Consider the following 14,659-nt stretch of genomic DNA (forward strand, 5'->3'; position numbering starts at 1 on the left):
TTGGGATCCTGACCTGAGCAGAAGGCAGGTGCTTAACTGACTGAGCCACCCAGGTGCCCCATAGGGAATTTTTAAAGTAATAAAATATTTACAAACATTTTAGGGTTAATTTACATATCAACATTAATGTTTAATGTGCATATTTTCAAATATTTATATTTCAAAAATAATCCCAACAGTAATGGCTAATAGTCCTTTGTATATTTGATAGCAATGTTATTTGAAAGTCTGTTAACTATCATTCATTCAACCTTGCTTTCTATGAAATTGGTGTAGATTAACAGTTGTGTTTTGCTTAGATTATATCATCCTGAAAGGCTTTCCTAGTTACTGAGGGTATTATTAACAACAAGATGGGGTAAAGAGAGAAATCTGAAATATTTTAGTTGGTGTAAATGAACTATCAGGAATCTAGGAAGTGATATTTATTTTAGTTTAGCAATTGAGCTCCTTGGAAGATGTGAGAAAATACAGTGAAAAACTGCAGACGGCTCAGTTGTAGCTGCCATTAAGAAAGAACAGTATGGTCTTGTCATCTTTCTTGGTGGCACATGAATTTGGGTTTCTCTTGGGTTCACAAGGTCCTGTTTCTGGGTTTTGAGGCACAGGTAAAGAGAGATGAGTGTGTTGCACAGAGGCCCATCTACTGCTGGGCCTCATGCAAACTGCAAGCAGTTCTCAAGTTTGTTGCTCTTCCGTCTTCAAGTCTGTCCTCTGTTGCCCACCCTGAGGATTGCTTAGGATTCAGTCTTTTTCTTGCTGCAGGTCCAGTCCTTGTCTCTTTGGGCACCACTGATCTGCCCTCTAATTTCTGATTTCTCCTCTTCTCTGCTTGGCCTGTTTTATTTGGTCCATTTCTTAGGACCAGTTTCTGCTCCTGCCCTCCCGAGCAGGACACTGGGGTCTAGACCTTGGTTCTCGGCAACACGGAGAGCTTGTTCGCACCCACGGCTGGCTCACAGGTCCGCCTCACCAGCCCAGACCTCTTCTGACAGCCTAACCTTCTTGCCACCTGTTGGGTGTGTGTCACCTGCTGATATGTGAGACTTGACATTTAAAGCTAATTGGCCTCTTTTTCACAAATCACTCCCCTAGCCTCTTCCCTCTATTTTTTCCTCATGAGATACCCCTTGTCATGTCTATTTTTGTCCAGCCCCCAGCTAGTCAGCTACTGTATTTCATCAACTTATTTTCAACAGAATGCCTTTCTCACATGTATTTCTTTTCAGATTGTCTTACTACCATAGCAGTTTAAGCTCTTTTTGCTTCCTTAAGTCCTGTTTTTGTAATGTTTCCCCCACGTGGTTTCCTCACCTCTATTCTCTTTTTCCTTCTTTAGGGCACTGCTGTAGCATAAAAACCTTTCTAGAATGTTTGCTGCTGTTAATATGTCACCCTCCACCCCTCTCCCCATAATTTTCTTTCAATACAGAGAACACAAGGCTCTCCTTTTTTCTCCTTGCCCACACAGGTCCAAGTATGAATCATTTGGCTTGCTGTTAATATTCTCCATGAGCTGATCTCTGCCACCTCTATTCATTGATATAGGTCTTTAGAAACTTCTTGTGCTAGGTAGCCACTGTGTGAAGTGGATACAAGGACACCGTTCTCGCTATCCACAAGCTTCATACAGTGATGGGAAGTATGTATAGTTGACCTTTGAACTGCATGGACCGATACACATGGATTTATTTTCATAAAATATATTGGAAAAATTTTTGGAGATTTGCTACAATTTGAAAATACTCACAGATGAACCATGTAGCCCAGAAATATTGAAAAATTAAGAAGTTGGGTATGTCATGAATGCATAAAATATTTCTAGATCCTAGTTTATCATTTACTACCATAACATTCACAAATCTATTAGAAAGAGTTAACCATTTATCCAAATGTAGGCACACAAACATTCAGACTGTGCATGGCACCACTTGTAGTTAAGAGAAATGTAAATGAACATGAAGATGAGTATTGAATCATGAGGCACCTCCTGGTGCTCTTGTCTTGAGCTCATGTGTTGCCAGTAGCCACTTAAAACTCTGCCAGAGGCGCCCCAGGTGCATCATCGAAGGAGCAGTCGGGCTCTCCAATAAATTGCATATGGCAGTGATAAATGATTTCTGGGGGTTCTCACTATTAGTAGTTAGGTTTTTGGGGAGTCAGAAGTTGTATTTGGTTTTTTGACTGGGCCCACAGTGGTGGGTGAGAATTGGTGAGGGGTCAGCTATATGTTGTTGAAGGGTCAGCTTATCACGCAGTAGGGTTAGATACTGCTTTTAGTTGCTGTGTCTTAGCCTTCTTCACAGAACATGTCTGCGGCCTTTATCTTCTCTGGCGTTGACAATTTTGAAGAATACAGTAATCCCTTCCTTTCTTCAAAAGAATATTTTTTATTTTTCTGATGTTTCTTTGTGACTAGATGCATTCTTGGCCAGAGTGGTACATAGATCATGTTGTGTCCTCATTTGGAGTATCTCATCTGGAGGTACACAGTGTTCCTCTGTCCTGATTGGGTTATTTTGATTACCCTGTCAAAGTATTGGTAGATTTCTTCACTGAATAAATACTATAGTTTTTCTTCTTTGCAACTAATAAGTAGTCTGTGGGGAGACGCTTGAAGACAATGTAAACATCTCCTTCCTCCTCAGAATTTCTCCCTAGATTGATAATTGATAATTTTTGCTAGAGTGAATTTTTACCAGTTTGGTTGCAAAGTGATTATTTTTCTACTCTAACACTCTCTGCTGGTCAGCCTTCATCATTCTGTCATCTGCAGGGAATCTCCCTTCCCTGTTTAATTCATTTATCTGGTGCTAGTATAGACTGAGGACTTATTATTTTTAAATTACTTATAGTTTGCTACTGTTTTTTTATTGTTTTGGTTTTCAGATTGTCCATATTTGAACAGAGGAAGCCACTTCAATGTGCAACATGTCCCCAAAATTTTTTCTTTTCTTCTTTTTTGAGCACTTCCCTATTTTCTGTCAAACAAGATGTTCCAGGCTCCTCTTGTACATATCCTGACCCTATGCCTGGTAACAGCTATTTCTTGGAGCAATCTTGGTTCCTTTTAATGGATAAGGATGTATAGTGACCAAGAGCTAAGCAGGACGTATGCTCATTGTTACCAGGTGGCCCTCTGTTGTGTGAACTTTTAATGAAATTGAAAACTAGCTGCCTTGATTTTCCAAGAGAGAGAGAAACTTAGTTTCAGACTATGAAACCAAGACTCTCAATCTTTGGTTCCTTTAGGAAATGATTGGGCAAAGTGGTTTATCAGTTGCCTATATTATATTTAAAGGAGAAAATGAAACTAATTGCATGAATGCAAATAACTGAATTGTACAAGGACTCACTTTGGAGTAACTCTTTTGGTACTATAATCATTGCCACCTCATGTAAAGATAATATTTTAATGTTCAATATTTACTTTGTGTTATCTCCTTTCACTTTCCCCATATGAACATTGAGTATAAATCTTGCTATTTTGGCAAACTGGGCAATTGATTTGGAAGTCCTGTAAACTCCTTTAAGATTCTTAAATGAAAGGCAGTTATTGTTATGATTCATAATTCTGGAACCCTGTAAGAATATCTTTACTAAATATATGTCTTCAGGATACAAAAAACAGCCTCAGAAATGTAATTTAATTTTGCACCTTTTAACTTTGAGTATTTGGTTACATAAATCATTTATTTGAGAAATTATTTCTTGGAAGTTTTTTATTGTGAAAGAATTTCAAATTTATAGGAAAATCGCAAAGATAGTACAAAGAAATCACATTTACATTAAACCCAGATTCACTGTAACATGCTGCCATATTTGCTTGATCATTATCTCTTCGTTTTTTGAGAGTAAGTTGCAGACATCATGCTCCTTTACCCCAGTACTTCATTGTGTATTTCCTAAGAACAAGGATATATATACTCTTATATAAACAGGGTACAATGACCAAACCAGGAATTTTAACATTGGTGCAATATTAAACCTGTAAGTCTCTCTCAGATGTTGCCAGTTGTCCCAGTAATATCCTTAATATAGCAATTTGCTTTTACCATTTGGCTTCCAGCCCAGAATCATGAGTTACATTAGTGGGCCAGTTTCTTTAATCCAGAGCAGTACCTCCATCTTTGTGTTTTATTAGTGACATTTTGGGTAATACTGGCCAGTTTTTTTTTATAGAAGGCCTCTCAACTTGGGTTTGTGTGATGTCTAGTCATGACTAGATTGAGGTTATGCGTTTTTTGGGGGGATGCTGTGTTGTTGTGTCCTCAGTGGGTGGCATCAGGAGTGGTACTGGTTTGTTTCATTATTATTAATGTTTTCTTTTTTGATCACTTGATTCAGGTGGTATCTACCAGGTTACGAGCTTTCCCTTTAATTTGCTAGTAAGTAGATTATTTTAAAAATGGGGAATTTTTTTCTTTTAAAAATAATCCATCTGTATTTGAAAATATTAGAGGGGTGCCTGAATGGCTCATTCGGTTGTGTCCAACTCTTCATTTTAACTCAAGTCATGCATTATCTTGAGGTTGTGGGATTGAGCCCCATGTTGGGCTCCCCGCTCTGCTGGGAATCTGCTGGAAATGGTCTCTCTCTCTCTCTCTCCCCCTCTCCCTCTCCCCTCCACTCACATGTGCACACACACTCTCAAAAATAAATCTTAAAAAAAGTATAGGAAAACAAGAAAACCATGAAGTACATTAAAATTGGCCTCAGCCACCATCTGGGAGTACATACCTGCTAGTAAGGTTTTGGTGTTTTCTTTCTTTTCAGTTGTGTTTTGAGCACCTATTACTTTTTATTCTTTACTTTATTCATTTATTCACAATGAATAAAAGATGGGGCTTACATTCTGATAAATAATAATGGCTAGTATTTCTTTATTGAGATACAAATGACTTATAGCATTGTATTAGTTTTAGTGGTGCAACATAATGAATTGACATGTATATATTATAAAATGATTACCACAATAAGTTTAGCACATATAGTTACAAATTTTTTTTCTGGTAATGAAAACTTTTAAGATTTACTCTCTTTGCAACTTTGAAATATAGGATACTGTATATTAACTGTAGTCACCATTTTGTATGTCAACTATTATACATATACATTATACTTAAAATTATTTGTTGAACATGTGTTATGTGTTAAGCACTGCTGTAGGTGCTTCACTTTTTTAAAAAAGTATGTATGTATTTATTTGAGAGGGAGAGAAAGCATGTGTACTAGGGAGGGGCAGAGGGAGAAGGAGAGAGAATCTCAAGCATATTCCACGATGAGCACAGAGCCCAACACAGGGCTCGTTCTCATGACCCTGATTATGACCTGAGCTGAAATCGAGAGTCAAATGCTTACCAACTGAGCCACCCAGGCACGCTAGGTGCTTCACTTTTATCAGTTATTTAATTCTTAAAACTGTATGAGGTAAGTATGATTGTCCTCTCTTAAGGCGGAGAATTTAACATACCCCAAGAGGTTAAACAGAAAGTGAGGTGCCATGGCTGTGATTCAGAGACCATCCTCTTACCTACTGCTGTATGTTAAAAGCCAGATTTGAAAGTTAGAAAACAAATTGACTTAAGGTGGTAATAATATTGATCTTCCGTGAGCAGAATTCTTGCAGCATTGTTATCCATGGACCTGGGATACTTTGTACTTGCCTTGGGTTTTCTCTGATGGCCAGTCTCCACTCTTGTTCTCATAAGCAGTCATTTACCTAGATTGGGCCTGCCATGTCATGTCCTTGCCTTCCCTATAGAATGTGTCTCACTTTTCCTCTGTCCCCTTCTGCTAATCTATTCTTGATGTGATGGTTAAAAAGGAAAAAGAAAAGCCCTGATTTGTTGTAGCATTTGGCAGTTTCAGTGGTATAAATATTCCTGTTATTGTTGATTTCAAGCTGTCAGTGCCACATCACTGAATGCAAGGTTGGCAAGGGGTGTGTGCTGGGGAAAATGCGTAGTAGCACACCATCATGATAGAATTTCTGTCATAGAGATAAAATAGATGTAAACCTCAAGATTATAGGTAACAGGAAGCCGTGGTAAAATAATTAAAAAGGTATGAACCTTGAGTATTTATTACATATTTTTAATATAATTTACTTAATTCTGAGCTTGTTTAATAATGGCTTGTTTAACAAGTAGCTTGCAGAATTCCTAAAAACATAGCAGTTGGCTCTCATGAGCCTGTCCAAGCCAGTTCCAGCATACAACTGCAGTTATCTGCTGCTGATTGGACCCACCGCTAGAAACCTTATGGCTGACACTGTCTTGGCAGCTGAGACATCAGTGCTGGCCCTTCTTTGACCATTCCTCCCACAAAACTTCCTAACTATCTCATTCCCCTCATCTCCAGCTAACATCTCCCCTGTTTGCAAGGCCTTGTCCATTCCCACACTGTAGTTCCTTTCTGCCACTGCTCTGATGCTTTTCCTTTGCCTGTTCCATTTTTCCGTAAACAAGATACTGTCCCTGGTTAAAGGAGGGCCCCAGGCATAACTAATATCTTGGAGCATGGAGAGTCTGTCAGCAAGATGTTGGGTCTCTTGTGGAGAGAAAATCCTTGATCTACAAGAGGAAGATCTGTTCTTTGAATTCCAGATTAGAAATCTGAGTAGGAAGAAAATTTTATTTTTAGTTATTAATAAAAATATATAGGTGATTATAGAACCATTAATATATATCTACTATATACATAAGTTAAAGATGGGGAGAATTGAGGTCACAGCTGCCATTTAAAAATTTTTTTGGCAAATAATTGAGTGATAGGTGGCATTTAGGACTACAGTGCATTCATATTTTGGGGGATCACTTATACCTACAAAATGGGGCCTATTATAGATTGTCTTTTTCTATTAGTCTTTTGTCATCTGTTGGAAAAATAATCAAGACCCTGACAAAACTGTGAGGTTCAAGGATACATTTCCCATTAATGAAGAAGCAAGGAAGGTATCTTTGTAAGGAGAGCACTCTGTTTCTTCAGTTTCTGGAGGAGTGGAGATCTAGATGCCTCTCTTCCTGGGGCTTTAGTCAAGAACATCTGGGAAATTGCCCTGGTTATTAGTAAGTTCATCTCTTGTCATTAGATGTATGACAGACCTACTAACAGGACAGCCAGATTGACCTGTGTATTCATTCCATAGGGCATGTCTTTCCATGAGCCATGAAATCATGTACCAGAATATTCCTCAGGGGAGGTGTGGTGAAAGCAAGCACCTCCACAAAAATTCTTACTTAAATGTGTTTTTCATCCTGATTTTTCAGTCACCACTGTACTAGCATAATGTTGTGAGTCCACCTGCAGTGCCTCTAGGTGTGCAGGGCTGCTGCAGGGAGTAGGAGTTGTGTCGCTAACCTGCCAAGTGAGAGCATCAGTTGTTGGGGTTGTTTGTTCCCTGGGACCTGACCACAGTGCTGAGGGTACTCCTCCAGGGAAAACAGGTCCTTTTGTGCCAGGTGCCTGTGGAATCTGAATTTCAAGTAGCTTTGAGGTGAACGAGGCATCCTGTGTTCCCTTCTATTTAATATTTTGGGTAGTTTGATGTAACATTAAACTATTGAAGCTTATGAGAGCAGTTTAAAGCTTATTTACTTTTGGGAATGAAGAAAGAAGTTGATGTGAAAGCTTTGTTAAAAGGATTTACCCTCTCTTCTGCCCCCAGTTAAAAGGACATCCCAGATATCACTTAGTATCTTGAGCACAGAGTCTTCTAGCAAGATGTTGTGTCTCACATAGAAAGGAAATCCTTGATCTTAAAAAAGAAGATATATCCTTAGAATTCCAGGTTAGGTATCTAAGTGAAAAAAACAAAACAAAACAAAACAAAAAACAACCACACACACTTTCTCCCCCCTGTAGAAGTCCACACTGTAAGTACTTTAGGCTGGCAGGCGACATAGTCTCCATGGGAACCGCTCCATCCACTCTGCTGTGGCTCACTGTAGTGTGGAAGTAGCCACAGACCGCATGGAAATAAGTGAGCGTGGCTGGGTTCCAAGAAGACTTAATGTCTGGACACTGAAATTCAAATGTCATATAATTTTCACATGGTAAAAGGTATTTTTCTTTTGTTTTTGTTTTCCCCCCCATCGCTTAAAAGTGTGAAAACCTTTCTCAGCCTTTGAGCCATCTGAAAACAAAGGGAGGAGCACCTGGGGGCTCAGTCTGTTAAGTGTCTGTCTATGGCTCAGGTCAAGATGCCCTGGGATGAGTTCTGCATTGGGCTCCTAGTTCATTGGGGAGCCTGCTTCTCCCTTCCTCTGCTGCTCCCCCTGCTTGTACTCTCTCTAAAATAATAAAACCTTTCACCAAACAACGACAACAACAAAACCAAAAAACAAGCAGAGAGCTGAGTTGTGGTCATGGATCATAGCTTGCCAACCTGTGCTCTAAAGGATGAAATTTTAGAGCTTTCTTTCACAATTTTTTTTTCCAGGTTATAATGGTATTTCAATACTTGAGAAGTTTATTCTTCTCATGTGCTGCAGACATTTCAGCTGATTGTGGTTTATCATGCAAAAGGGTATTAGATATTTTGCCAACCTAAGCTTTTCAAAAATTTTTCCAAGAAAGGGACTTACACATGAGTCTTAACTATAATTCTAAGTAGTGACTGCAGCCAATGAATTCTGTTTTACTAACTCTGCCATTCCTTGTGGTAGGGTGCTTTGGAACTTTCCAGTTCAGCATTAATAGGAAGTCACAGCTTATTTGTAGCTCATTCTGACTTCTTACATGTTGTATTGAGCAGATTGGAGCCCCTACCCGTGTTCAGGGCACTGCACAATACACTGGGGATAAATGAAGAGGTGGGGACATTTGGGACTTTGGGAAGTACTTTGAATTCTGTTTCCAGAATCAACCTTTTGGAGCATTTCTGCTAACAGACTTGATCCTAAGCTCGACGTTAAAATTTTTGGTTTTCAGTGTTAAATAAAACACTACCTGCTGCTCTGTTGTGCTGCTGGGTTTAGTAAATTGTGGCCACAGGGTGGCATAGTTCTCTAATAGTCTTCATTGTAGCTAAAATGGAAAAACAAAACAAAACAAAACAAAAAACGTGTAAGGTAGGACCATTCTTGCCCCTATTTAATGCTAAAGTAACCTGGTTTTCTCTAAATTGATTTTTCAAAAGTGCATTATTCTTTTTTCCTTATTTTTCATAGTACATTATTAAGATTTAGATAATACTAAACCTCAGTGCTTTAAAATCTTTTATGTTGACAACATGAATTGTATAATATTTATGATTGGGAGAATAGTAGGACTATATTTTATAGAATATATTTATTTAGACACTAATCTCAATTAAATCTAGAAAGAGTATTTGCAAATAAATGACAAAGATATCAATAGTTGCAAAGTCGTGGACAAAAGTTTTGACACAAGATTTTTGTCTGATTCCAAGGATTTGAGGGAATGGTGGGTAAAGAATAGTAGGGATTCCAGATGGTCAGGAAACACATAATTGGAAAAGTGTCCCATCCTTCTAGATAAAGAATATGATCATAGACTGAGAGCTGAATGTGTTCTAAGAGTTTTCATATATTAGCTATAAGAAGAGAAGTTATTGTCTCTTTACATAGCCAGGGAATATGGGATTTAGAGAATTTAAGTAGTCTTTATATGTGGAACTTAAACCCAGATTTGACTGGACCCCAAGCGTATGCTCTTTGCACTCTTCCACTTCCAGGCCAGCTCATTGGAGACTCTTCTTGTTGGAGAATGAGTGGGTTTGGCAGTGATTTTCTGAGATTCAGAGTTCTTACTGCCACTGGAATATGGGTCAGGGGGCATTTTGGGTATAAGAATGTAGTTATTTAATATGCCTCCTCCATCTTCTTGGCCTTATTTTTGGATTTCTTTTTTTAGCCATTCATCAAGTAAATATCCAAAGCTGTTATTACCTTGTTAGTTTACTTATCTGTCTAACCACCTCCACTAAAACCTAGGCTTTAAGGAGGGTAGAGATCTAATTTTCAGGTCATTTTGTATTCTGAATACCTTTGGTACTTCCGGGCACATAAGTGGTCAGTGTTAATATTTGTATAACCTACTAGAGTGGGACACAGATTAGACAATACATTTGATTTTCCCTTAAATTTGATGTTTTATGAAGATAGACTCTGAAGAGGAACCTGACTCTGTCTTTCCTTTCCTAGGGCGATTGTGTTGTTACCGTGTTGCTGGCTGAAGAGGACAAAGTTGAGGATGATGTAGTTTTTTACTTGGTATTTTCGGGTTCCACCCTTTATCATTGCACAAGTACTCGGAAGGTCAGTGGCGATACGCTGGAGACCATTGCTCCTGGTAAGTATTGGGTGGAATCTTAATTGGCCTTGACTGGTTCTCGAATACGTTTATTTTATGTTCATTAATGTGGAGCGAGGGAAAGAATGAATCAGGGCAATAGAACTCTTGTCTGATCTTTATTTTAAGAACCCTTGACAAATCTTTATTTTAAATATGCATTAAAATAAAACATTTTGTTTATATATTACTTGTTCCACAAAAATCTGAGCCTCACTAGAAATTAACAAAGTAAAATGGTGTCATAAGTTTGAAAGATAAAACTCAGGATCAGCAAAAATATTAATTTATTAGAATGTTGAGATTTGGGGAAAACTAAAACATGTGGAAAATGCAAATTCTAATGTTCCCATGCTGTGACTACAGATTTGGTTCTGAATATCTCAGTGGCAAAAGCAAAGGTAAAACACAGTAACACATTGCTCAGTATCTGCAAGGGAAACACCTGAAAATGTTTCATAAAAGCCAAAGTTTCCCCAAATTAACAAATTATAGTTCATGGTAGAACGAGTGCTTAATCACTGTTGCAATAAGTTTAGCAGAATTAAAAGGGGGGAAGATATGTAGTTATTAAAAATGCTTTATAATGTCATGAAAGCATTGCTATATCCACCAGAAATGGCTCCTAAAATAATGGCTGTCTCTTAACCTGTCTGTCCCGGCATCTGAATGTGTATTGATTTGTATTTGGAGATGAGCTGCTTTCCTTAATTGATCTGGCTTCAAAGTTAACAGTTGACTGTTTTCATCAGAATACAAAATAGGGCACACTTAGAGGGAGCCCCTAAGAAATATTGACAGTTAACTGTTTAAGGGAATAAAGTGGCCTTAGCTCCTACTGATCTATTTCTTTTTACCGGTGTTTTTTTTTTTTTTTTTTTTTTAAGATTTTATTTATTTATTCATGAGAGACACAAGAGACAGACACAGGCAGAGTGAGAAGCAGGCTCCATGCAAGGAGCCGGATGTGGGACTCTATCCTGGGACTCCAGGATCACGCTCTGGGCCGAAGACAGGCGCTAAACTGCTGAGCCACCCAGGGATCCTCTTACAGTGTTTTTATAGAACATTGATTCCCCTGTGTTGAAATAGATGGTGTAAAAAATTATTAGTTTATGAAGCACTTTTATTTATTTAATTTTAATTTAATTTATTTTTTATTATTTTTTATTTTTTTATGAAGCACTTTTAATATCTAGTCTTACTCGTATTGGATCAAATTGCCAGTCTTCCATTACTGCACCATTTAATATAAATGAACTCATGTCTGATACCCACTAGCTTCTGGAAATTATATTACAGTCAAGGACTGGGATTTATGACACTTGAAAGTTGTATTTATCCTCGTGCTTGGTAAAAATGACTTCAAAAACTGTAGAATTTAAAGATTCTTGACAATTCCTATGAATATCTCCCCTACACACACAGACACACACACACACTTTCGGTGATTGGAAATTAACTTGGAGTTCAGGATAGATACTGATTTCTTTTCTAAAGTGTATTAAATATCCTCCTTTGTAACTTAAAGCTCTGATCATCTTGTTTCCCTGTGTTGGGTATCATGTCAAAAAGGCTTATCTGGAACATGAAGTCTGCTCTGGAGCAGGTGCCATCCATTATCACCATTGCTTAACCTCTATCATGTGTGGGTGATGGTGAGAAACAGCTTCTCAGTGAGTAGAATCAGTTAGTGCCTGACTGGACTCTTGCTAGGAAAGGAATGGTGGTAATTTTTATAAACTTATTCCTTCCTGATTTAGAGGTTAGGAGTTAAACTTAGGGGTGGTACATGTGTTTATGATCGTGTGTGCTCACATGTAAGAAAGCATATAAGTAGCTGTAGAGGACAGATAGGACAAGGATGTAGTCCTGTGGCCTACTTGCTGTCCTCAGTCACAAGTACCAGGAAGTCTAGCCCCTTGAACAGGGCTATGCCTGGCAGCTCCCCTGGCAGCTCTTACACCTTCCCTGGTACAGACACTAGGGTGGGTGGCAGGCGGTCACTTTCTTTAGCTTCTCAAGCCCACTGCACTTGGATGACAGCCTGGGGTTCTGTATGTTCCAGACCCTTTCTGATCTCCAGCATGTCCTTCTGAACTCTAGTTCCCATTTCTTCTCTTACATTTGGTTTTAAACCTCTTTATATATCTCCGCACCCCGCTTTCCCAGCCGCACCCATCCCTGTGTGTCCTTTTGTACTCACAAACTGCTGACTCAGGACCCTTACCCTGCCTGGCCCCAGCAAACTAGAGTGGATATTGTACTAATTTGGTCCAAATCCTCAGAAATCATCCCTGATTTATTTGTGTGTGGCCTGAAGTCCTAGTGCCTGCCTTCTCCTTTTTCTACTATTCAGCTATTCTCCCTTAAAATTATGATCTCGGGAACCTCCTGTGTTCCCTGTCATGCTTACTTGGCCCAATAAGCTGTCATCCCCCTCTCACCCCAGTTGGCCTGCAGGGTCTGCTCCTCACTTAAGGTCATTCAGGTTGATGGTAGGAGGTGCCCCATCACAGCAGAGGCGACGGGTTTAGAGTCCCTGCAAGACCCTCTCATACAAGCAGGCCAAACGGAATGTAGAGCCATACTCTAATATGTGAACCTTTGATACAGATGCATGGTAGCAGTGAGGTCTTGCTGGTGAATTTAGAAGCTGTGTGACCTATTTAATAAGCATAAGTATGGTATGATTAACCCTTTTTAAGAAAGTAAGTACAACAGAAGTAGTAGCATCTTGGTGGGGGCAGTTAAGTGGAAAATTTGGATTCCTCAGTAGACCCTGTTGCTGTGGTCAGTATATGTGAGATCTTTCCATTCGCTCGTCCTGTGAGGTTGCTATATCTGCTGTAGTCACTTGTGGAGGTGGAGGGATGGGGGGCATTGACGGTGTTTAGTTTGAATTTCTCCTTGATATCATGGAGTTAATATCTTGGTCCAGAATTAAACTGCCTTAAGTCTGTTTTTAGGAATATCTTAGACTTGTTCCTTACCTTCCTTCAGCTCTTTACTGAGCTATCACCACAGTGAGGCCATACTTGTCCATCTTATAAAAATACACAGCAGCCTCCAACGGGCGTCTGGGGGCTTAGTTAAACCAACTCTTAATCTCAGCTCAGATCTTGATCTTGGGGTTCAAGCCCTGTTGGGTTCCACACTAGGTGTGGAGCCTCCTTAAAAAAATACACAACGACCTCCCCTCTGTATTCTCTCTTGCCCTTCTCTGAATTTTTTTTTTTTTTTTGCATTGCACTTACCAACTTCTGATACATTATATCTTCTATTTATTTTTTTCCTATCTGCCTCTACTAAAGTCAGCTTCTTGAGGGCATGGGTTTTCTTAGCATGTCTTGTTGGTACATATTTGCTAAGAAGGCTGTTCTAGGAACCCCTACCATTTGATGGAAGAGCGTTTCTACTTTATCTGAATTCTCCCTGGTTCTTGGAAGCCACTCTTCTATAAAAGTTGTGCACACATGGGTGTGTGTGTGTGTGTGCATACACACACACACACCCTTTTGAAAAATGCAAAAGGAGTTTGCTCTGCTTCTTCAATTGAATTCTTGCTTGGGGGCGGGAGTCCGTATGCTCTTGCCAGAGCTACCTATGATGATTTCCATGTATCAGTTAGCTGTATTGATGGCCTCAGATTTCCTGTCTGCTGTGGGCAGTGTCAGAGTAGTCAAAATTCTTAATGGAAAGTCTGTGCTTGTTTTGTGCATCCCAGTCACCGGATAAATGTGCACAGCCTGTTTGCAGCAGCTGCTGCTGGGAGGGATGTCTGTGCACCCTTTCTGCTCACGTGTGGGATGAGCTCTGCTAGTCCTAGTCACTTTGGTTGACTCTGAGAAGAAAAAGAGCTTTGTGTCTTCTTCTTGCTTTTAATGTCATGTTTGATCCAGATTGGTGGCTCTGATTTTTCTTTGAGTTCTCTGCATGTTTCACTGTTAGTGTCTTGTAACATTTTAGTTTTTACTAAAACCAGATGATTGATTGACCTTCAAAAGGCAGCTACTTCTTGATGTTAGTCTGTAACCTTTTGTTATTGAGGGTGGAGGGAGAAACATTTGTAAACTGTGTCCTTTAAAAAGACTTAACTTAGATACCAAGATTATTTTTTGTTTTTCCTCTTTTGTTTTCCAATGAGAAGCTTACAATGAATTGTGTGTTTAATTGTAAGTTGTAAAGACTTTTTAAAGTAATCTTTTGTGTGTCTGTGTGTGCCATTGAGAAGGTGTAGATATGTATGGTATGATTAACCCTTTTTAAGAAAGTAAGTACAACAGAAGTAGTAGCATCTTGGTGGGGGCAGTTAAGTGGAAAATTTGGTTTCTACTTTATT

The 14,659-nt window shown here is 39.0% G+C and overlaps 1 protein-coding gene across 17 annotated transcripts in view; it reads left to right on the forward strand.

The window, feature by feature from the left end:
- The window catches only part of AKAP13 (A-kinase anchoring protein 13), a 320,680-nt gene that overhangs the window by 110,241 nt on the left and 195,780 nt on the right, over positions 1-14,659 (forward strand). For all 17 annotated transcript variants that reach the window (XR_012017659.1, XM_072798849.1, XM_072798869.1 and 14 more), the window contains exon 3: positions 10,170-10,317. Coding sequence is in view for 16 of the 17 variants with exons in the window: in XM_072798849.1 (XP_072654950.1) it covers positions 10,170-10,317 (148 nt within the window). In the remaining variant the exon portion in view is untranslated. The remainder of the gene's footprint in view (positions 1-10,169; positions 10,318-14,659) is intronic.

The sequence above is a fragment of the Canis lupus genome, chromosome 2 (assembly GCF_048164855.1).
Source record: "Canis lupus baileyi chromosome 2, mCanLup2.hap1, whole genome shotgun sequence".
Classification (NCBI taxonomy): Eukaryota; Metazoa; Chordata; class Mammalia; order Carnivora; family Canidae; genus Canis; species Canis lupus.